Source organism: Tachyglossus aculeatus, chromosome 11 (genome assembly GCF_015852505.1).
Source record: "Tachyglossus aculeatus isolate mTacAcu1 chromosome 11, mTacAcu1.pri, whole genome shotgun sequence".
Classification (NCBI taxonomy): domain Eukaryota; kingdom Metazoa; phylum Chordata; class Mammalia; order Monotremata; family Tachyglossidae; genus Tachyglossus; species Tachyglossus aculeatus.
The window spans coordinates 55918451-55940471 of record NC_052076.1 but is presented as its reverse complement, the minus strand read 5'-3'; the positions used below and the strand labels follow the sequence as shown (position 1 = coordinate 55940471).

At 47.9% G+C, this 22021-nt stretch overlaps 1 protein-coding gene and 1 non-coding gene across 2 annotated transcripts; both read left to right on the top strand.

Annotated features, from left to right (window-relative positions):
- Positions 1–882: 882 nt before the first annotated feature.
- Positions 883–17856, top strand: ADGRG3 (adhesion G protein-coupled receptor G3). The gene is made up of 12 exons (XM_038754819.1): positions 883–916; positions 1539–1701; positions 2821–2947; positions 4338–4484; positions 6031–6165; positions 6251–6290; positions 8885–8985; positions 12062–12174; positions 13159–13439; positions 14724–14817; positions 16618–16892; positions 17744–17856. Exons 1-12 carry the CDS (start codon positions 883–885, stop codon positions 17854–17856), a joined length of 1623 nt encoding a protein of 540 aa, XP_038610747.1.
- On the top strand, positions 11713–11784 carry TRNAQ-UUG. The gene has a single exon. It is a non-coding gene; the product is annotated as a tRNA-Gln (tRNA).
- Positions 17857–22021: the final 4165 nt, after the last annotated feature.

Below are 22021 nucleotides of genomic sequence, written 5' to 3'. Positions count from 1 at the left end.
TTCTACCCCGGGCCTGGGGAGCAGGGTTCTGGCCCTGGGGAGGAGAGCCCTGAGTCTGGTGAGCAGAGCCCTGGGAGCTGAGTTGGAGTTCTTGGACTGTCTAGGTATAGCCTAGACATCCCAGAGGGTTCTGGGACACAATGGCAGCGATGTCAGTACTCAGGGTCCCGGTGTCCCACCCAGTAGACACAAACCCAAGCTAAGTCCTGCCCCAGTTGGTGCAATAGCCTCTGGAAGCCAACTTATCTGTCTCAAGGGGAGCAGAGTCAACGCTGGGGGCCAGACACTAGGCTTGGCATGTGATCGCAGATAATGAATGGGACATAAGCAAGCCTTGGGTGTCCTCCCCGAATCTTCTAACAAATGTAGGGGCCTCCCTGTTTTATCTCTGCTGAAGGACCGTCTCCAGGGTCTGGACCCTGGAATCAAAAAGGCCTGGAATGTCCCAGAGCTCGGCAGATTAGGCCTGGAGTTTCTGTCAGAAGGAGCCACTCTCTGGAGGGACTCCTCGAGGGGAAAATGCAGCTCTTTGGGTGATGTTGGGGCCCTCACAGAGGCAGAGTGCCCAGAAGGTGCCAGCTGAGCAGCTCTAGTCTGCCCCTTTCCCCACCACCCAGCAGGAACTGTACAGCTCAGAGACTAAGAAGGAAGTCACCCTCATAGCCATTTCTTGCATAATGTGATTCATAAAACTTTACTAATCCCCAAGCCAGAAAGATTTGGTAACAGGAAAAGTTAGGACACCTACTCTCAAAATTTGAAGGGAAGGGGCTAGAACAAGTCATCTGACAGTAAACATTGCTTTACGGAGACAGAAGGGAGATGGGCCGGGCAGGAGCAGGGAGGGGGACCATGGCGGGGAAAGTGCCAACTCCTCCTGGCATGATGACGGTCCTCCTTTTCCTCCTGCAGCTGGGTAAGCAGGACACTGGCTGTGGGGGCTGCCGGAAGCTTTCTGGGGGACTTGGGCCAGCTTTGCAGGGTTTCCTGAACCCAGGGCTCCTCTGGTCTTCTCTCCCTGTACCCTAATCGGAGGAGCCACGCGGGGAGGAGATTCTAACCTGGGGTTCAGAAAGGAGCCCAGAAGACCGGAGTGCGGAGGCAGGGGAAATAATTTTTGTCAGGCACCCAGGGACTGGGGGTTCATTCATTCATTCAATCGTATTTATTGAGCTTTTACTGGGTGCAGAGCACTGTACCAAATGCTTGGGAGAGTACAATACAACAACAAACAGACATGTTCCCTGCCTGCAGTGAGCTTACAGTATAGAGGGTGTTGATGCCCCTCTCTTCTTCACCCTTTTGGGCAGGTCTTTCACTAGGGCGGTTGAAGGTCCTAACTCAGTGGGTTGAGAGGGACCATGACAAGGGATGGGTGAGTAAAGACCACCAGACCGTGCGGTCTAAGTTGAAAGAGCACGGGGGTGAGTCAGAAGGTCTGGATTCTACCACTGTGTGACCACTCAGTGCCCTCAGACCTGTCGCTTACCTGCTCTGTGCCTCATTTTCCTCATCTAATTGCCTCGACCGGATAACAGCCTCATCAACCCCGACAACATCTCCTGAAGAAAATTTGGGGTCATCACCTTCCTCTTGCAGCTCTATTTCCCAGCTCAGAGACACCCCCGAGATCAAGGTTGAGACCTGTTTCTCCAGCTGTCAAGGGAAAACTGAGAAATGTGAGGTGGGGGAAATCCAGAGGTGAGCAGCTTCTTGGAGGTGGAAGGAGGGGGACTGGTGGAGGGAAAGGAATGGGAGGACTTTATGGGGAGGGGGCCTTCTCTAATGTCTAGATTATGGGCTTAACATTTCCCTCCTGAGGTTGATCCTATCTGATCTTTCCTGAACTCCTGTCTGCTGAAGTGACAACTGCAAGTCATTTCACTTCTCTATGACTTAGTTACCTCATCTGTAAAATGGGAGTTAAGACTGAGAGCCCCAGGTGGGACAGGGACTGATTAGCTTGTATGCACCCCAGAGCTTAGTACAGTGCCTGGCACATAGCAAGTGCTTAACAAACACCATTAAAAACAAACAAAAAACTCCTCCAACTATGCTAGCTCTGTAAACAGGGCCTTATGGAGAAAGATTGACTTTGTCTCTTTTTCTCACCCCTTCACTCCCACATCAGCTAGGGGTCTAAATCACTGTTTTGGGGACCCTTGAGGTATATATAGTTCCACTCAGGACCCTGTGTGACATAAACCTCCAGAGATGCTTTGGAAAAGACCCATTTTCCTGGGTGTCTATGTCACGTGGAGGTGATGCAGTGAGAAAAACCCCTATGAGTCAGGACAGGGCAGCAAAGGGATCTTGATCCCTCTTTGGAAATGATTTCCTTGGAGTCATGGGTCAAGGGTGACCCCAGCCCCAACACCTTTGAGGAGCTCCTGGGTGCAGCCCTGCTGGGACCTAAATGGATTTGGGGGAGCAGCAGTCCAACTTCCTCCATACCGCCTCTCCCATCTCCCCGCCTCTGCTTCCGCTGGCTAAAGCCACCTACCCTGGCTTGGTGGGCCATCAGAAAAGGACATTGGGAGGTAGGATCCTTTCTTCCCGGGACCCCTGTGGTCTGAAATCCATTTGCAGGGATTCAACCCGCCCCATTAGCCATTTCATTCATTCATTCATTCATTCAATCGCATTTATCGAGCGCTTACTGTATGTAGAGCACTGTATTAAGCGATTGGAAAGTACAATTCAGCAACAATAGAGACAATCCCTACCCAAAAACGGGCTCGCAGTCTACAAGCGGGTAGATGGACAAGAAAACAAAACAAAGCAAGTAAACAGGCATCAATAGCTCATCCCCTGCTGCAGGTACTGGATCAAATTTGAGAATCAAACTCAAGAAAAGATTGTGAATGCAACCATGGTGAAGGCTCTCTTCCAGACAATCAACATCACCAACACTCAGGACCTGTATTTTTCACTGATACCCCATCAGGTAAACAGCACTGCCCTTGCTCAATCTCTTCCTTCCTCCCTTCCTTCCTTCCTTCCTTCCTTCCTTCCTTCCTTCCTTCCTTTCCTTCCTTTCCTTCCTTTCCTTCCTTTCTTTCCTTCCTTTCCTTCTTTCCTTCCTTCCCTCATCTTTAAGTGGGGATTAAGACTGTGAGTCCCATGTGGGACAGGGACCTTGTTCAACCAAATTAACTTCTACCTGTCCCAGTGTTTAGTACAGTGCCTGGCACACAGCACTTAAAAAAGCTCATAAAAAAGATGGTCTCTGCCCCTTTTCTGGTGCCAGAGAGAAATCATAGAGCAATAGGGCCACTTTCATCCCCAGTGGGCCTATATGAGTGCTACGAGGGTAGTTTTCTGGGCAACCTGGTATTCTACAGCCCAGGGTATCGCTTGATCAGTTATGGGGGCACAGCTATTAATTAATCAATCAGTCATATTTATTGAGTACTTATTGTGTGCAAAGCACCATACTAAGCACTTATACAATATAGCATAGTTGTTAGACACGTTCCCTGCCCACAAGAAGCTTGCAGTCTAGAAGGGGATACAGCATTAATAACATAAATCACAGATATATGCATAAGTGCTGTGGGGCTGAGGGAGGGGTGAATAAAGGATGCATATCAAAGTGCAAGGGCAACACAGAAGGGAGTGGGAGAAGTGGAAATGAGGGCTTAGCCTGGGAAGGCCTCTTGGAGGAGATGGGCCATCAATAAGGCCCAAGGTGGGGAGAGTAATTGTCAATCAGATATGAAGAGGGAGGGCATTCCAGGCCAGAGGTGGGATGTAGGCGAGGGGTTGGAGGCAAGATAGATGAGACTGAGGTACAGTGAGTACGTTGGCATTAGAGTGTGAGCCCGCTGTTGGGTAGGGACCGTCTCTATATGTTGCCAACTTGTACTTCCCAAGCGCTTAGTACAGTGCTCTGCACACAGTAAGCGCTCAATAAATACAATTCAATGAATGAATGAATTAGAGGAGCCAAGTGTACCGGCTGGGTTGTGGCAGAAGGGCAGTGAGGTGAGGTAGGAGGGGCCAAGAGGATTGAGTGCTTTAAAGTCGATTGTGAGGAATTTCTGTGTGATACAGAGGTGGATGGGCAACCAACCACTGGAGGTTCTCTAGAAGTGGAGAAACATGGACTGAACATTTTTGTAGAAAAATAATCTGCGCTGCAGAGTGAAGAAAGTACTGGAGTGGGGAGAGACAGCTAATGCCAGGATCCAGCCCTCCTGGGTTCCAGCCTCCCCAGAGCCATCCCCTTCCTGGTCTTGCTTACTATCAGACGCGCTGTCCTCAGGGGCCCGGGGAGAATCAAGCTGCCCTTTCTGTCTGGTGACACCGCCAGGCTTAGGGTGTTCCTGTTGCAGGTGCCTGGGCTGATCCTCGGGGCCGTGGAAGAGAGTCCTGACAGGGTCAGGATCCCCAGGACGCTGCTTGAAACCCTGAGGGCCAACACGGATCGAGTCCAAGTGGCCATCTCGGTGTTTGACATTGGGCGGGGCAATCTGTTCAAGGTAAGTATGGGCCCGGGCTCCTGGGCAGGCGGTGGGCTGGAAGGGGAGGGCTCAGCCGGGGATCGAGCTTTGGGGGCTCAGTTGGAATCTGGGCCTCAAAGGGTGTGAGCCCGACCTTGACGCCCCTTTGGGCCTTGGCCAACTTCTCCCTGGGCCTCGCCTGCCCCTTCCCTCCCTACGATTACCCCTGCATGGGATGTGAGGAAATCAAACTGGCTGAAGGAAGCTTAGAGATTCCTGGGAAGAGAGGCCTAATTCAGCCTGGCAAATGGGTCGGTGATAGCCCACCAGCCCTATATTACCATCTCCCAGCTGGGTCACCCCCACTGAAAGGCCTCAGGGAGCAAAATGGTTGAAATCAGTCAGCTTTCTTACTCGTCTGGAATAAATGATTATTTGTCTCATGCCTGCCCCCTCCCTCCCTACGATTACCCCTGCATGGGATGTGAGGAAATCAAACTGGCTGAAGGAAGCTTGGAGATTCCTGGGAAGAGAGGCCTAATTCAGCCTGGCAAATGGGTCGGTGATAGCCCACCAGCCCTATATTACCATCTCCCAGCTGGGTCACCCCCACTGAAAGGCCTCAGGGAGCAAAATAGTTGAAATCGGTCAGCTTTCTTACTCATCTGGAATAAATGATTATTTGTCTCATGAAGAAATCTACCCTGACCTCTCATCTAACCTGCAATCTCACATCTCCACCTGAATGTCCCACGGGCACCTCAAACTCACTCTGCCCAAACTGGAGCTACTCATCTTTCCTCCTAAACCCACTTGTCTACCTAACTTTCCCATCTCTTGTACTTCCCAAGCGCTTAGTACAGTGCTCTGCACACAGTAAGTGCTCAATAAATATGATTGAATGAATCTCTGTCATCTCCATCGCCACCTTCCTCCCTGTCTCTGAAGCCTGCAACCTATGAGTTTATCCCAAATGACTCCTCACTGTCATTCAAGTCTCAAATTCAATCAACAGCCAAATTCTGTTGGTTCTTGCTTTGTGATATCTCCCAGCTCTTCTGCTTCCTCCCCACCAATAGATCAGTCACACAATCAGTTGTATTTATTGAACTCTCCCTGTGTGTGGAGCACTACAGTAAGCTGTTGCAAGAGGCCAATATAACAGAGTTGGTAGACATGTTCCCTGTCCACAAGGAGCTTACAGTCTATACACGAATGCTACCACCCGGCTCCTAGCTCTAGTTATAGCTTGGTTAGACTATCAAATCAGCTACCTTACTGATCTTCCTGCCTCCAATCTCTCCCCTATTTAGTCTATATATTCCCCTAGTTGGGAGTGAGGGTCCCAGCCCAAGGTTGAGATCCTATATCCAGACTGGATTTGGGCTAAGCTGGGAAATTTCCTTTTGGGAGTGAAAAGAGTTCCTAGGTGGGGGCTTCCATTTTCCCTATTCAATCATTCAATGAATGACACTTATTCACTGTTCACTATGTTTAGAGCACTTAACTAAGAGCTTGAGAGAGTACGATATAACAGAATTGGTTGTTCCCCGCCTGTAACAAGCTTGAAGTCTTATTCCCCCAGGGCCAGGCCTCTGCCAGTGGAGATGGCACCATGGTGCTGGATAACCGGATGGTGGGCATCAGGGTGGGCAGGCAGCCCATCACGGACCTGACGGAGCCAGTAGAAATCACTTTCTCCCACAGAAAGCAGCCCCAGGTGAGTTGGTCCCCTTCCCAGCCCTCCCCGGACTCCGTGGGTGGAAGAGGGAGGCTCTTCTCACTCCCCATGTTTGTGGTTTCAGAATTTGAGCCGCCGCTGCGTCTTCTGGAACCCCTCTCAAGGTATGTGGCTGTGGCACCCCCACTTTGGCTTGGCCGGGAGCCCAGCGAGGGACAGATTTCCTGCTTGCTATCCTGGCTAGCTGGAAGGGAGAGAGGCTCACCCGAACACACTGGGGTCTCCAGGGAGAAGAAAGAGGGCAGAGGAGTCTTGATTTAGAGGCCTGCATCAGCATCCACGTTTGGGGACCACTCACAATCTGTCAGTCCGGCAGTCAAGTGTATTTATTGAGCACTCACTGTGCACGGAGCATTGTGCTAAGTGCTTGGGGGAGTACAAAAGTCCCCTCATCTCAAAGCTCACAGCTCAGGCCAGCCCGAGCCTGAGGTTTTCATATACCAGGCCTTCATTTTGCTACACCTCCCAAACCCCTCTCCAACTTTTGTAGTAATAATCGGGGTATTTGTTAAGCACTTAATATGCATCAAAAGCTGTTCTAAGCACTGGGGAGAATACACGGTAATCAGGTCAGACCCAGTCCCTGTCCCACATAAGGCCCATAGTCTAAGAAGGAGGGAGAACAGATATTGAATTCTCATTTTACAGATGAGGTAACCGAGGCCCAGAGAGGTTAAGTGACTTGCCCAAGGCCACACAGCAGGCAAGTGGTGGAGCCAGGATTGGAACCCAAGTCCTCTGATTCACAGGTCCACACTTTTTTCCACTAGGCCACGTTACTCCTCAACTTTCCACTCACGCAGATCTCTCTGTTTGCTCCGGGTTCCTTTTCATGGGCTGATGGCTGTTGGCAGTCCTTTCAGAAATCATGGGGGTGAGAAGTAGTACTTGGATAAGTGAACAAATAATAGAGCTGCCCATAGCATGAGCAGGGGGACGTGAGGTGAATGCCATCAAGCTGACAAAATAAAGAAATAAATGATTCCTTTCATCTTTAGAGAAGCAGAGTGGCTCAGTGGAAAGAGCCCGGGCTTTGGAGTCAGAGGTCATGAGTTCCAATTCCGGCTCCGCCAATTGTCAGCTGTGTGACTTTGGGCAAGTCACTTCAATTCTCTGGGCCTCAGTTACTTCATCTGTAAAACAGGGATGAAGACTATGAGCCTCCCGTGGGACAACCTGATCACCTTGTAACCTCCCCAGCACTTAGAACAGTGCTTTGCACATAGTAAGTGCTTAACAAATACCAACACTATTATTATTATCTACCTGTCTATCACCTGTGATAATCATTTCAGTCATTCATTCGTTCAAACAAATGTATTTATTGAGCATTTACTGTGAGCAGAGCAGTGTACTAAGCACTTGGGAGAGTACAATATGTCAAAAGACACATTCCCTGGCCAAAAGGAGTTTACAGTCTAGAGGGGGAGATAACTTTAGGCAAAAGGAAATAGCGTGACTTAGTGGGGAAGCAGTGTGGCCTACTGGAAAGAACACGAGCCAGAAAGTCAAAGGACCTTGGCTCCCACCCCAGCTCTGCCACTTGCCTGTTATGTGATCTTGGGCAAGTTACTTAATTTATCTGTGTTTCAGTTTCTTCACCAGTAAAATGGAGATGAAATCCTACTTCCTCCTACTTTAACTGTGAGCCCTGTGTGGGTCAGGGACTGTGTCTGAACTGATTATATTGTTTTTACCCCAGAACTTAGTACGGTACTTGGCACATAGTAAGTGCTTAACAAATACCATTATTACGAATTTTATTAGCTAATCTCTGTCATCCGGCTAACCCAGGTATCCAGACTGAGCTTGGGTCAATAGGACTAGTGTTTCATTTTTATTTTTGGTTTTGTGTCAAGTTAAGGCACAGTATTATCGATCTTAACTTGTTCTCAACCATCCACATTTATTAGCTGCATTGAGTAATGGCTGAACCATATTCTATGCTGACACTAATAATTTAATCTCATTATCAACCATATCAATAGGATCATGTCTCCCCCTTTTAGACTGTAAGCCCACTGTTGGGTAGGGACTGTCTCTATATGTTGCTAACTTGTACTTCCCAAGCGCTTTGCACAGTGCTCTGCACACAGTAAGTGCTCAATAAATATGATTGATTGATTGATTGATGATCAGTGTGTCCTTTAAGCCTGAGGAGACTGTGGGTAATGAGAAATAGAAGGTAACTTTGAACAGAGGGAAATTTCTTAAAGCAGGTAACAAATGCAATAGAAATAAAGAAATATTAAGGGCCGTACAGAAAATGAATAATAATAGTTGCATTTGATAAGTGTTTGCTCTGTACCAAGCTCCGGTCCCACATGAGGCTCACAGTCTAAGTAGGAGGGAGAACAGTAAACTCTCAATGAATATGATCGAATGAATAGATGGATGAGTCCCCATTTTGCAGATGAGAGAACTGAGGCCCCGAGAAGTTATGTGATGGCCCAAGGTCACACAGCAGACACATGATGGAGCCGGAATTAGAACCCAAGTCCCCTAACTCCCAGGCCCGTACTCTTTCTACTAGGCCATGCTGCTTCCCTAAGCAGGTGAAGTAGCTAGAGGTGTGTTACAAATAGATATACATACATGTCTTCCCACTCATAAATTAAGCCGATCTATTACCGTATTCTACTGACACTGAGAAGAGATAGACTTCTACACAGGCCTCTTGCCTGTGTTCTCTCTCCAGGAAAGACTGGAAACTGGGACTCTCGTGGGTGTTCTTCCAAGCTCAGAGATCTAGAAACCGTTTGCTTCTGTGATCACTTGACCTTCTTCGCCCTCTTGCTGGTAAGTGGTTGGCAGATGGCTACGCATGGCCCTCTGCCCTAGACCATAACGATAATAATAATTAATTATTATGGTATGTGTTAATAATAATAATAATGTTGGCATTTGTTAAGCACTTACTATGTGCCAAGCACTGTTCAAAGCTCTGGGGGGGATACAAGGTAATCAGGTTGTCCCACATGGGACTCACAGTCTTAATCCCCATTTTCCAGATGAGGTAACTATGCTCCACGTACTAAGTGATGGGATGGTTATAAACGAATTGGGTTGGACCCAGTCCCTGTCCCACGTAAGGCTCACAATCTCAATCCCCATTTTACAGATGAGGTAACTGAGGCACAGAGAACTGAAGAGACGTGTCCAAGGTCACACAGCAGACAAGTGGTAGAACTGGGTTTAGAACCCATGACCTTCTGGCCCATACCCTATCCACTCTGCCATGCTGCTTCCCACAAGTGAGAAGCAGTGTGGCTCAGTGGAAAGAGCACGGGCTTTGGAGTCAGAGGTCATGGGTTCAAATCCCAGCTCTGCCAATTGTCGGCTGTGTGACTTTGGTCCTCCCTCTGGCCTGGAATGCCCTCCCTCCGCACATCCTCCAAGCTAGCTCTCTTCCACCCTTCAAAGCCCTACTGAAAGCTCACCTCCTCCAGGAGGCCTTCCCAGACTGAGCCCCCTCCTTCCTCTCCCCCTCCTCCCCCTCTCCATCCCCCCCACCTTACCTCCTTCCCCTCCCCACAGCACCTGTATATACGTATATATGTTTGTACGTATTTATTACTCTATTTATTTTATTTATACATATTTATTCTATTTTATTTTGTTAATATGTTTTGTTTTGTTGTCTGTCTCCCCGTTCTAGACTGTGAGCCCGCTGTTGGGTAGGGACCGCCTCTATATGTTGCCAACTTGTACTTCCCAAGCGGTTAGTACAGTGCTCTGCACACAGTAAGCGCTCAATAAATACGATTGAATGAATGAATGAACTTAATCTCTCCGTGGCTCAGTTACCTCATCTGTAAAATGGGGATTAGGACTGCGAGCCCCATGTGGGAAAACCTGATCACCCTGTAACCTCCCCAGCGCTTAGAACAGTGCTTTGCACATAGTATGCACTTAATAAATGCCATCATTATTGTTATTATTATTACAAGTCAAAAATCCTCCCTGGGAAGCCGTTCTGGAATTCCTCCAAACCTACCTGATAGATCCCCTAAGAGGCAACTCAACTTGCTCCAGATGCACTTGTAAAAGTCTGGGTGATCCATTCAATCGCAGGCGGACTCTCATGTTCCAAGCAGCGTGGCTCAGTGGAAAGAGCATGGGCTTTGGAGTCAGAGGTCATGGGTTCAAATCCTGGCTCTGCCAATTGCCAGCTGTGTGACTTTGGGCAAGTCACTTAACTTCTCTGTGCCTCAGTTCCCTCATCTGTAAACTGGGGATTAAGACTGTGAGCCCCACGTGGGACAACCTCATCACCTCGTAACCTCCCCAGCGCTTAGAATAGTGCTTTGCACATAGTAAGCGCTTAATAAATGCCATTATTATTATTATTATTATTATGTCCCAAAGCCATCTCCCTTCAAACGTTCAACCAGTCAAAGAAGCCCGAAGCATCAAGAAGTTCCTTGTTGGAGTTCCCTCAGGCCTGTTATTTTGCCATAACCATTACTGGCCAATCCCTAGCTCCTCTGATGGCCAAGAAAGCATTCCCTTGGCGGTGTTGGTTTCTGAAAATTGGGCAGATCTTACTGACTTGTTTGAAATTAATCGAATTTAATTGTGGTTTCTGTTAAGCGCTTACTATGTGCCAAGCACCCGTACTACGTGCTGGTGTAGATACAAGATCTCCAGGTCCCACATGGGGCTCGCAGTCTAAGTAGGAGGGAGCACAGGTATTGAATCCCCATTTTGCAGATGACGGAACTGAGGCACAGAGAAGTGAAGTGACTTGCCCAAGGTCACTCAGCACACAAGTGGCGGAGCCGGGATTAGAACCCAGAGGATTCCCAGGCCCGTGTTGTTTCCACTAGGCCATGCTGCTTCTCAAAATCTTTGAGGCTTGTATTCCCACAGAAATGCAAAATGGATATTTTCCTAGTAAGTGGAAATATTTCCCAGTCTATTCTGGAGGAACAGATTCAGACATCCAAGTCCCCAAGTGGACCCCTAGAAAAACCCAACTCCCTGCAACGACCCCCTAAGAACTTCCCTTAATGGGCATTCCAGGGTGGTTATGGGGCCCTCTTTTTTAATGGTATTTATTAGGCTCTTAATATGTGTCAAACACTGTTCTAAACTCTGGGGTATGAACAAATTAATTCGGTTGGACACAGTCATATTTATTGAGCGCTTACTGTGAGCAGAGCACTGTACTAAGTGCTTGGGAGAGCACAATATAACAGATACATTACCCGCCCACAAGGAGCTTAGAGTCTAGAGGGGGAGGCAAACATTAATATAAATATATAAACTACAGATACATACATATGTGCTGTGGGGCTGGGAGAGGGGAATGAATGAAGGGAGAAAGTCCCTGTCCCACCTTGGACTCACAGTCTAAGTAGGAAGGGGGAATAGGAATCTTCATTTTACAGCTGAGGAAGATGAGGCATAGAAAAGTCAAGTGACTTGCCCAAGGTCATACAGCAAGCAGTTGGCAAAGCTGAGTTTAGAACCCAGGTCTCTGACTCCTAGGCCTGTGCCCTTTCCTCCTCTGGAAGGGCAGCGGGTCCCATGGTGTAATGGTTAGCACTCTGGACTTTGAATCCAGCGATCCGAGTTCAAGTCTCAGTGGGACCTCACAAATCTTTATGTCTGCTGTGTGACCTCGGGCAAGTCACTTAACTTCTCTGAGCCTCAGTTACCTCATCTGTAAAATGGGGATTAAGACTGTGAGCCCCACGTGGGACAATCTGATCCCTTTGTATCCACCCCCCAGGGCTTAGAACAGTGCTTCACACATAGTAAGTGCTTAACAAATTATTATTATTATTGTGTTTGCTCCCCTACCTCCTAATCTCCTGCCAAAGATAATGCAGCCCTGGGGGCTCGGGTTGTGGGGATGGGGTTCTTACAGGAGCCAACGCTGGACATTGCCACGGTGTGGGCGCTGACCCGCATCTCCCAAGCTGGTTGTAGCACCTCCATTATCTTCTTGACTCTCACCATCCTGCTGTACTTTACGCTGAGGTGAGTCCCCGCTGTAACCCCCGAACGCTAGGCACGTTTCACAAGAATGTACCAACCCCGAGCCAGCTCGTCATCCTCTTCCACCTCAAGAAAATCCCCCGAGGTCTTCATTATTTCCCAGCTTCTGGTCTCCTCCCTCCTTCTGTTTGGTCATGACTTGGGTAGGAGCCACAAATGGTCAGCCTTCTTGGGCTGTCCTTCCTTCCTCTTTCTCCCAACCTCACTGAAGTTAATCTTTATTCAGAGGTGCTTCTTGGGGAGGGGTCCTGGGGTACCCGCTTGGTTAATCCATCGGCTCATTCTGGGATTTAGTAAGCCCTTCCTCAGTCAGTCAGTCTTTCAATCAGTCAGTCAATCGTATTTATTGAGCACTTACTGAATGCAGAGCACCATACTAAGCACTTGGGAGAGTACAATATAACAATATAACAGACACATTACCTGTCTACAATTAGCTTGCAATCTGTTTTGCACTCACTATGTTTATTTATATTAAAATAAATTTTTAGACGGTGAGCCCACTATTGGGTAGGGACTGTCTCTATATGTTGCCAACTTGTACTTCCCAAGCGCTTAGTACAGTGCTCTGCACACAGTAAGCGCTCAATAAATACGATTGATGATGATTTATATTAATGTCTGCCTCCCCTCTAGACGGTAAGATCATTGTGGGCAGGGAATGTGTCTGTTATATTGTTATATTGTACTTTCTCAAGTGCTAAGTACAGTGCTGTGCACACAGTAAGCTCTCAGTAAATATGACTGACTGACTTCCTGAGCGCTAACCACTGTGTGAACCGCTGCTGAGGATTCAAGATAATCAGCTCAGACACGGTCCCTGGGTCGGCCAGGTTCCGATAATTGACATCCAGATCCCGGGTTCTCCACTGTATTTTGGTCTTCCCGGCCTTCTCTTCTCCTGGATCCATGGTTGGGGGGCACCGGGGGGCGGGTTCCCTGTTTCCTGATGCCTGCCTTCTCCAGGTTTACCCGGAAGAAATTCAAGCAAGAAGATCCCCCAAAGATCCACACGAGCCTCAGCAGTAGCCTCTGCCTCCTGAACGTGACTTTTCTCATCGCCCTCGGGACAGGTGCCCCTCGGTCAGACAGGTGGTGCTGGGCACTGGGAGGCATCTCCCATTACTTCCTGCTCTCTTCTTTCACCTGGATGGGCATTGAGGCCTTTCACCTTTACCTGCTGGTCATCAAGATCTTCAAAACTTACTTCAGGCACTACTTCCTAAAGCTGTGCCTGGTGGGCTGGGGTGAGTACCCATGAGAAGAAGAGTGGCAGGGAAATCAGAAGGTCATGGCTTCCAATCCTGGCTCTGCCACTGTCTGCTGTTTGACTCTGGACAAGTTTGATCACTTTTCTAGGCCTCAGTTACCCCATCTGTAAAATGGGGATCAAGTCTGTGTACCTTAAGTGGGACAGGGACTATGTCAACGGGATTAGCTTGTATCTACTCCAGAGCTTAGAACAGTGCCTGGCACATAGGAAGCGCTTAACAAATACCATAATTACTATTATTTTTACCCCAGGCTGCCTGGGTTGGGGAACTCAGAGCTTCCTGGATGGGCAGCACGGAGTTCTCAGTCTACACTCCATGGGCCCAGTCGATTAGTCATCAATCGTATTTATTGAGCGCTTACTATGTGCAGAACACTGTACTAAGTGCTTGCACTGTCAATCTACTAAGCGGTTGCACTGATAGTCAAGCTATCAGTGGTATTTATGGAGAGTTTACTGTGTGCAGAGTACCGTACTAAGGATCTGGGAGGGCACAATAAAATAACAGTAATAATAATAATAATAATTATGGTATTTGTTAAGTGCTTACTATGTTCCAAGCACTGTTCTAAGCTCTGGAATAGATACAAAGTAATCAGGTTGGCCACAGTCCCTGTTCCACATAGGGCTCCCAGTCTCAATCCCCATTTTACAGATGAGGTAACTGAGGCACAGAAAACTGAAATGACTTGTCCAAGGCCACACAGCAGACAACTGATGCAGCAGGGATTAGAACCCATGACCTTCTGACATAATTACAGTCTAGAAGGACGCCACATATTATGTCCCAATTTGAGAGAGAAACTCCATTTCTATATCCCAGCCCCCTCAGACCAGAGTCCAGGCCAGGAGAAGCTGATATGGCCACCCTGAAGCTACCATTCATTCAATCATATTTATTGAGCGCTTACTGTGTGCAGAGCACTGTACTAAGCTCTTGGGAAGTACAAGTTGGCAACATATAGAGACAGTCCCTACCCAACAATGGGCTCACAGTCTAGAAGGGGGAGACAGACAACAAAACAAAACATGTGAACAGATGCCAAGTCATTAGAATAAATAGAAGTAAAGCTAGATGCACCTCATTAACAAAATAAAATAAATAGAATAGTAAATATGTACAAGTAAAATAGGACTCACATCACCAGCCTGAGCTGGCTCAGAGGCCTGGGGAGCTGGAGGAAGTTGAGCAGGAAATGGGAGCCAGAAGGGTTTAGGACAGCTCAGTGAGTCTCTCTTCTCCTTCTCTGCCCACCAGGCATTCCGGCCTTCGTTGTCTTCATCACCGGGGTCACTGGGAGCTACGGGCGCTTCCTTATCAAGAATCAGAAAAACCAGACCACTCTAGAACTGTGAGTGATGGGTTTATTTGGGGCGGTGAGGAAACAAAGCCAATACCCTGCTGCCCATGGTGTCAGACCTTCATGGCACCCAAACCCAGTCCCTGCCACCTCTTACTTTTCCAGGCCTGGGTGTCTCCTGCCACCCTCATATTCTCATCCAGATCCCCAATCTCCCTAGCCAAGCCCGGGAGCCCAGAGGCCTGGATTCACTGGCTGGGCACATCCTACCCTCTTCCTTGTTTTGGATCTCAGTTTCCCCATCTGTAAAATAATAATAGTGATGGTATTTGTTAAGCGCTTACCATGTACTAAGCGCTGGGTGTGCTAAGCACTGGGATGGAGCCACAATCTCTCGGGGCCTATCAGGAGGAAAGGCCCCGAGAAGCAACGTGGCCGAGTGGAAAGAGAATGCGCCTGTGAGTCAGAGGACCTTGATTCTAGTCCCGGCTCTGCCCCTTGTCTGCTGTGTGACTTTGGATGAATCACTTCTCTTCTCTGGACCTCAGTTACCGCATCTGTACAATGGGGATTAAGACTGTGAAAGCTGTGTGGGACAGGGACTGTGTCCGGCCCGATTATCTTGTACCCACCCCAGTGTTTAGTACAGGGCCTAGCACATAGTAAGCGCTGAACAAATCTCATAAAAAAAGATGAGATAGGCTGTGAGCCCCTGTGCGTATGTGTGGGCACTGAGCAACTCTCCCTTCTGGGTCACAGTTGATGAGCAGAGTGACCTTAATTTGGCAGTCCCATGAGTATGGTGCTGTGGGCTGGGCTTGCTCTCAGGGAGCTTACTATCTATAACAGCTCTTACCACCACAACGGCTAGCATGCTGCTCGAGGCCTGGAGCATTTGCTTTCCTAAGGGAGTTCACGTTAGCTCACTATCCGGTCTCTTTAATGTGAAGAAGTTGTTTGGTGTTAACACTTGCCACGTCCCTGATAGCTGTTGCTTTTGATCTCCACTCTGAGATGAGCAGCTTCCTCTGTAACGGTCAACGTTGAGTACCAAGAACTGTTCCGCTTAGGTACTTTCTCCGAAAAGTTTTGGAAATACACGGTACAGGGAGAACAGAGAGTTTATCTCCCTGGCCTTCAGTGCAATGAGAGCAGTTGGAGGACGGGGGCGAGAAGGTTCCTTGAAAAGTCAGGAGGGATTCTGTCCCTTTTAGCTAATCGGGGAAAAGGTCTGGGGAAGCAGGTCTTAGAGGAAGAGTTACAGAGACACAGAGAGAAAGATGGGTAGGCAGAGAGACAGAGTGGGATAGAAAGAGGGGGCTTCATTTTTTTAATAGTATATGTTAAGTGCTTACTATGACTCAGGCACTGTACTAAGCGCCAGGGTAGATGCAAGATAATCGAGTTGGACACACAGTCCCTATTTCTCATGGGGCTCACAATCTAATTCAAAGGGAGGAGGATTGAATCCCCATTTTTCAGCTGAGATACCTGGGGCCCAGAGAAGTGAAGTGACTTGCCCGAGGTCATATAGCAGACAAATGGCAGAACTGGAATTCAAACCCAGATTCATTCATTCAATAGTATTTATTGAGCATGTACTGTGTGCAGAGCACTGTACTAAGCGCCTGGGAAGTCCAAGTTGGCAACATATAGAGACAGTCCCTACCCACCAGCGGGCTCACAGTCTAGTCACAGATCCTCTCTGACTCTTCCCACTAGGCCTCGCTACTTCCAGGGAAAAGACACAGGGTGGAAGAAATCCCAAACTTGTTAGGGTGAAGAAAGAAAGGGGCTGAGAGGAAGTTTACACGATTGCTTCCCCTTGCTGACTGGCCTGGTCTTTGGCAGATGCTGGATAAAAATAAGCCCTGCCTGGTATATCACTACCCATGGCTACTTCTCCGTCATCTTCTCCTTCAACTTGGTGATCCTCTGCCTAGTGTCCTGGAAGATCTTCAGCCTTCAGAGTTCTACAGCTGGCAAGGAGCGGAGCCAGGCCTGGAAGGGGGTTCTGACGGTGCTGGGCCTCTCCTGCCTCGTGGGGAGTACTTGGGCGCTGGTCTTCCTCACTCCTCTTGGCCCTGTCACTGCTTACATCTTTACCCTGTTCAACTCCCTCCAAGGTGAGGCCTCAAGCGTTGTTGTCCCGCCCCCTCATCACCAGTAGAATTTAGGGAGTGCCTACAACAGAGTGAGTAGACATTCATTCATTCTATCATATTTACTGAGCACTTACTGTGTGTCAGCACTGTACTAAGTTCTTGGGAGAGTACAATATGACAATAGAAAGACACATTCCCCTCCCACAGCGAGCTCACAGTCTAGGCTATTCATTCATTCAGTGATATTTATTGAGCTCTTTCTGCGTGCAAAGCCCTGTACTAAGCACTTGTGAGCAGAATGTTTCCCCCAGACTCCCCAGAATGGATGGAGGGGCACAGTGTTCATTGAGCACTTACTATGTACAGGGTACTGTAGTAAGCCCTTGGGAGAGTACAATACAACAGAGTTGGCAGGCAGGTTCCCTGCCCATAATGAGCTTGCAGTCTAGAGGGAGAGACAAAATTAATATGAATAAATAAGTAATTTATAATGTATAATTTGGAGATACGTACATAAGTGCCATGGGGTTGGGAGTAGGCTGAATATCAAAGGTCCAAAGATCACATATCCAAGTACAATCTGGGAAGTCCCTGGATTGGAGGATGTGTAGTGAGGCTGGAAATGGCCAAGGTGAATGAGCTGGGGTTGTTGGGAAGATGGACCATTTGATCAGTCAGTCAATCATATTTATCGAGTGCTTACTACGTGCAGAGCTCTGTACTAAACTCTTGGGAGAGTACAATATAACACTATAACAGACACGTTCCCTGCCCACAGTGAGCTTACAGTCTAGAGTGGGAGATTTCTCACATTTCTCCCATCTCCAACCTCTGTCTCGGGTTCACTCACGTTGGCCTCTCCTCATTCACAGGCATCTTCATCTTCTGCTGGTTCACCGCCCTGTACTTTCTGGGTAAAAAGGCTGAGACATCTTCTTCTGCTACGGCCAAGGGGGACAAAGTCACCTCCATGTCACGTGACTAGTTACGTGGGCCAACTGGAGCCAGGACTGAGGAATCCGAGTCACCAGTTCTTTTCTAAGAAATTAGTCCTGGCCGGCCTTCTTACAATCAGTCAATCGATCAATGAATTGTATTAATAATGGTATTTATTGTATTGTATGTATTGTAGTTATTGAGCTCTTACTCTGGGTAGAGCACTGTACTAAGCTCTTGGGAGAGTACAACAGTGTTAGTAGAAACGATCCCTGCTCGCAAGGATTTTACACCCTAGCTGGGGAGACATACAGTAGAATAAATTACAGGTTGGGGGAAGCAAAAGAATATAAAGATATAAAAAATACATGCTGGGCGGATAGATGACACAGAAGTGTTAGATGTCATGGGTTCAAATCCCCGCTCCGCCAATTGTCAGCTGTGTGACTTCGGGCAAGTCACTTAACTTCTCTGGGCCTCAGTTCCCTCATCTGTAAAATGGGGATTAAGACTGTGAGCCCCACGTGGGACAACCTGATCACCTTGTATCTCCCTAGCACTTAGAACAGTGCTTTACACATAGTAAGCACTTAACAACTACCACTATTATTATTATTATTATTATTAAGTGTTGAAGTGGCAGATAAAAAAGCAACATGGCCCAGAGGAAAAAACAAGGACCACCTGAGAGTCAGAGGACCCGGGTTCTAATTCCAGCTATGGAAACTGTTTGCTATAGCTGTTTGCTTGATCAAGTCATTTCACTTCTCTGTGCCTCAGTTTCCTCAACTGTAAAATGGGGATTAAATACCTGTTCTCCCTCCTACTTAGTCTGTGAGCCCCAGGAGAGACAGGGACTGTGTCCGATCTAGTTAACATCTACTTTCCCCAGCACTGAGAACAGTGTTTGACAAATAACATAAAATAGTAGTGGGGAAATAGGTTGGGAAGTTGAAAGATTAATCAGGGAAGGCCTCCTGGAGGAGATGGGGTTTAAAGGTGGGGAGAGCAGTGATATGAGGAAGGAGTTTCAGGCCGGAGAGGGGTTGAGCAAGAGGTCAACAGCGAGAGGAGAGGGAGGAACGGTGAATAGGTTGAAGGTTGATGGAAGAATGAAGTGGGAAGGCTGGGATGTAGTGGGAGTGAAACAAGGATAAGTAGTGGGAAGAAAGCTGAGTGCCTTAAAGCCGAAAGTGAGGAGTTTCTGCTTGATACGGAGAAGTGATAATGGGGGGATTTTGAGGCGTGGGGAAGACGTGCACCAAATTGTATTATAGAATGATGACCGTAGCAGTCGACTGAAAGTATGGACCAGAAAGCGAAAGCACAGAAGCAGGGAGGGCAGCAAAGAGACCTTCTCACACCCAGTCTCTGTCCACCCCAGAAAATGGAAGAGAGGTGACCACTGTGAAGGGGCTGGGTGGTCACTGATGGTCCTCGCAGGTTTCCCAGGTGCCCAGATATACATACCATCATATATGCTTGGCCAGATAAGCAGAGTAATGTGGGGATGTCACATGTGCCATTTTGGCAAAACCCACCAAGTTTGGCCAAACCTGCTCTTCCCACCGGCTCCTGAGAGGCTGTGATCCCCTGCCCGACCCCTGGACCCCTCTGAACACAAGCGCCCCATCCAATGGAACTCAGTGGCAGGAGGCCAGGCACTGAAAATAAAAAATGGCAACCACAGAGGCATCCGTTGCTCTAGTCTTAAAGGACAGTTTCCAGATCAGCGGAAAACCAAACTCTCTTATATAAAACCAGGCGGCTTCTCACCCTCAAAAGAGTCGGGGTGAGGGCAGTGGCAGGGAGGTGATGGCCTCTCACCAGAAGCTAGGTGTGGGATATTATGGTCGAAGTTACACCCAACTACTCAGGCACTCTTAGAAATGTGTGAAACTTCTGTGAGCACGTGTGACGAAAAAACACCCTGCTGAAAATGTGGATGGAACAGGCCCAGTGAATGAAGAATCAGATGGATCCTAAATTGAGCTGTGTTGAAACAATGGTCCACACACAACCAGCCTGAAACAGGGGAGTTGAGAGACAGCAAGTGTGTAGCAACTGACATGTCTTAGAAAAGGAAACTGAGGTTAAGAGCGGCTCTGGCTGGGGGGCCAGGGGAGGAAAGGGGGGAATTACGACATCTTCACTCCAAGGTGTGGCAAGTGATACTTACCCCATGCTCAAACCCTGTAAGGAGGGAGGAGAGGAAGAGTGAAGTCAGAACACCCCCCGCACCCTAAAAAGAGAAGGAAGGAGAGAGGGAAAGAGATACTAAAAAAGTGGCACAGATTGCAGGTTCTTACTGCATTAATAGCTCCCATCACTTCTTCCTTGGTGGGGTCTAGGGAGGTATATGGGGAGAGAGGAGGGTCACCCATGGGCATATGTGGGGAACACAAGCCGCCCACTGGTAATCCGTTTCTCTCCATGTTTTGTACTCTCCCAAGTGCTTAGTACAATCCTCTGCATGCAGTAAGTACTCAATAAATACGACTGACTGACTGAATGAATGAATGGACAAGGAAAAAAAAGAGTAACAAGCACTGGAGAAGGCTTGCAAAATGACCCTGCCCTCTGACCTCTTGGCTTGTGGCTTGTGGCCTGGTGGCATGTAGGGAGAGAAGAGTCAAGGCCATTGCTGTCTTATTCTAAAGTTGTGTCTTTTTTCTTCTTTTTTTTTAATGGTATTTGTTAAATGTTTGCGATGTGCCAGGCACTGTACTAAGTGCTGGGGTAGATACAAACTAATCAGGTTGGACAAAGTCCCTGTCCCACATGGGGCTTGTGGTCTTAATCCTCATTTTACAGATGAGGTCACTGAGACACAGAGAAGTTAAATGACTCGTCCTTCCCCCCCCATCAAAGCCTTATTTAAGGCACATCTCCTTCAAGAGGTCTTCACAAACTAAGCCCTATTTTTCCTCATCTCCCACTCCCTTCCCCCCAAGCCCCACAGCACTTATGTAGATATTTGTCATCTTATTTATTTGTATTGATGTCTGCCTCTCCCCCTCTAGGCTGTGAGCTCGTTGTGGGCAGGGATTGTCACTGTTTATTGTTGTATTTTACTTTCCCAAGTGCTTGTTACAGTGCTCAGCACACAGTAAGCACCTGAGGTCACACAGCTGGTATGTGGCAGAGCAAGGATTGGAACCCAGGTCCTCTGACTCCCTGGGGCCATGCTCTTTCCACTAGGCCACACTACCTCCCAAGAAACCTTGTGTTACATGGTAAGTGTGAGCGGCATTGGACAGGCACTGGAGGAGTGGATTCGGACCTGAGTTGCTGAGTTGCTCCTGACCTGCTCTGGGATCAAACGGGCATCTCTGGGCGCTTCAACCCAAGAGAGTTAGTCAATCATATTTGTTAAGCGCTTACTGTGGGCAGAGCACTGTACTAAGGGCTTGGGAGAGCACAATACAACAATAAAAGACCCATTCCCTGCCCACAACGAGCTTACAGTCTTGAGGTAATAATAATAATAATAATAATAATAATAATAATGATGATGACATTTTTAAGCACTTACTGTGAGCAGAGCACTGTACTAAGGGCGTGGGAGAGTACAACAATAAAAGACATATTCCCTGCCCACAACAAGCTTACAGTTTTGAGGTAATAATAATAATAATAATAATAATAATGATGACATTTTTAAGCACTTACTGTGAGCAGAGCACTGTACTAAGGGCGTGGGAGAGTACAACAATAAAAGACACATTCCCTGCCCACAACAAGCTTACAGTTTTGAGGTAATAATAATAATAATGATGATGATGATGGCATTTGTTAAGCGCTTACTATGTGCCAAGCACTGTTCTAAGCACTGGGGGGGATACAAGGTAATCAGGTTGTCCCACGCGGGGCTCACAGTCTTAAGCCCCATTTTACATATGAGGCCACTGAGGCACAGAGAAGTGAAGTGACTTGCCCAAAGTCACACACCTGACAAGTGGCAGAGCTGGAATTAGAACCCACGACCTCTGACTCCCAAGCCCGGGCTCTTTCCACTGAGCCAATGCTGCTTCTTGAGGTACTTTCAGCTTCTAATCAAAACCGCCCCTAAACAAAGGAGGAAACTCAGAGTGCTCTACAAGCACAGGGAGGCTGCAGTGGTCCCTGATTCAATCAATCAGTCAATCATATATTTATTGAGCACTTACTGTTTGTAGATCACTGTACTAAGTGCTTGGGAGAGTACAGTACAA

Excerpts from the sequence above, each read along its gene's own strand:
- ADGRG3 (XM_038754819.1), top strand. The coding sequence starts at position 883 with ATGATGACGGTCCTCCTTTTCCTCCTGCAGCTGG. Across the intron at positions 1,702-2,820 it reads GAGGTGGGGGAAATCCAGAG|GTACTGGATCAAATTTGAGA; the intron begins GTGAGCAGCTTC and ends CCCCTGCTGCAG. Across the intron at positions 16,893-17,743 it reads CCTGTTCAACTCCCTCCAAG|GCATCTTCATCTTCTGCTGG; the intron begins GTGAGGCCTCAA and ends CCTCATTCACAG.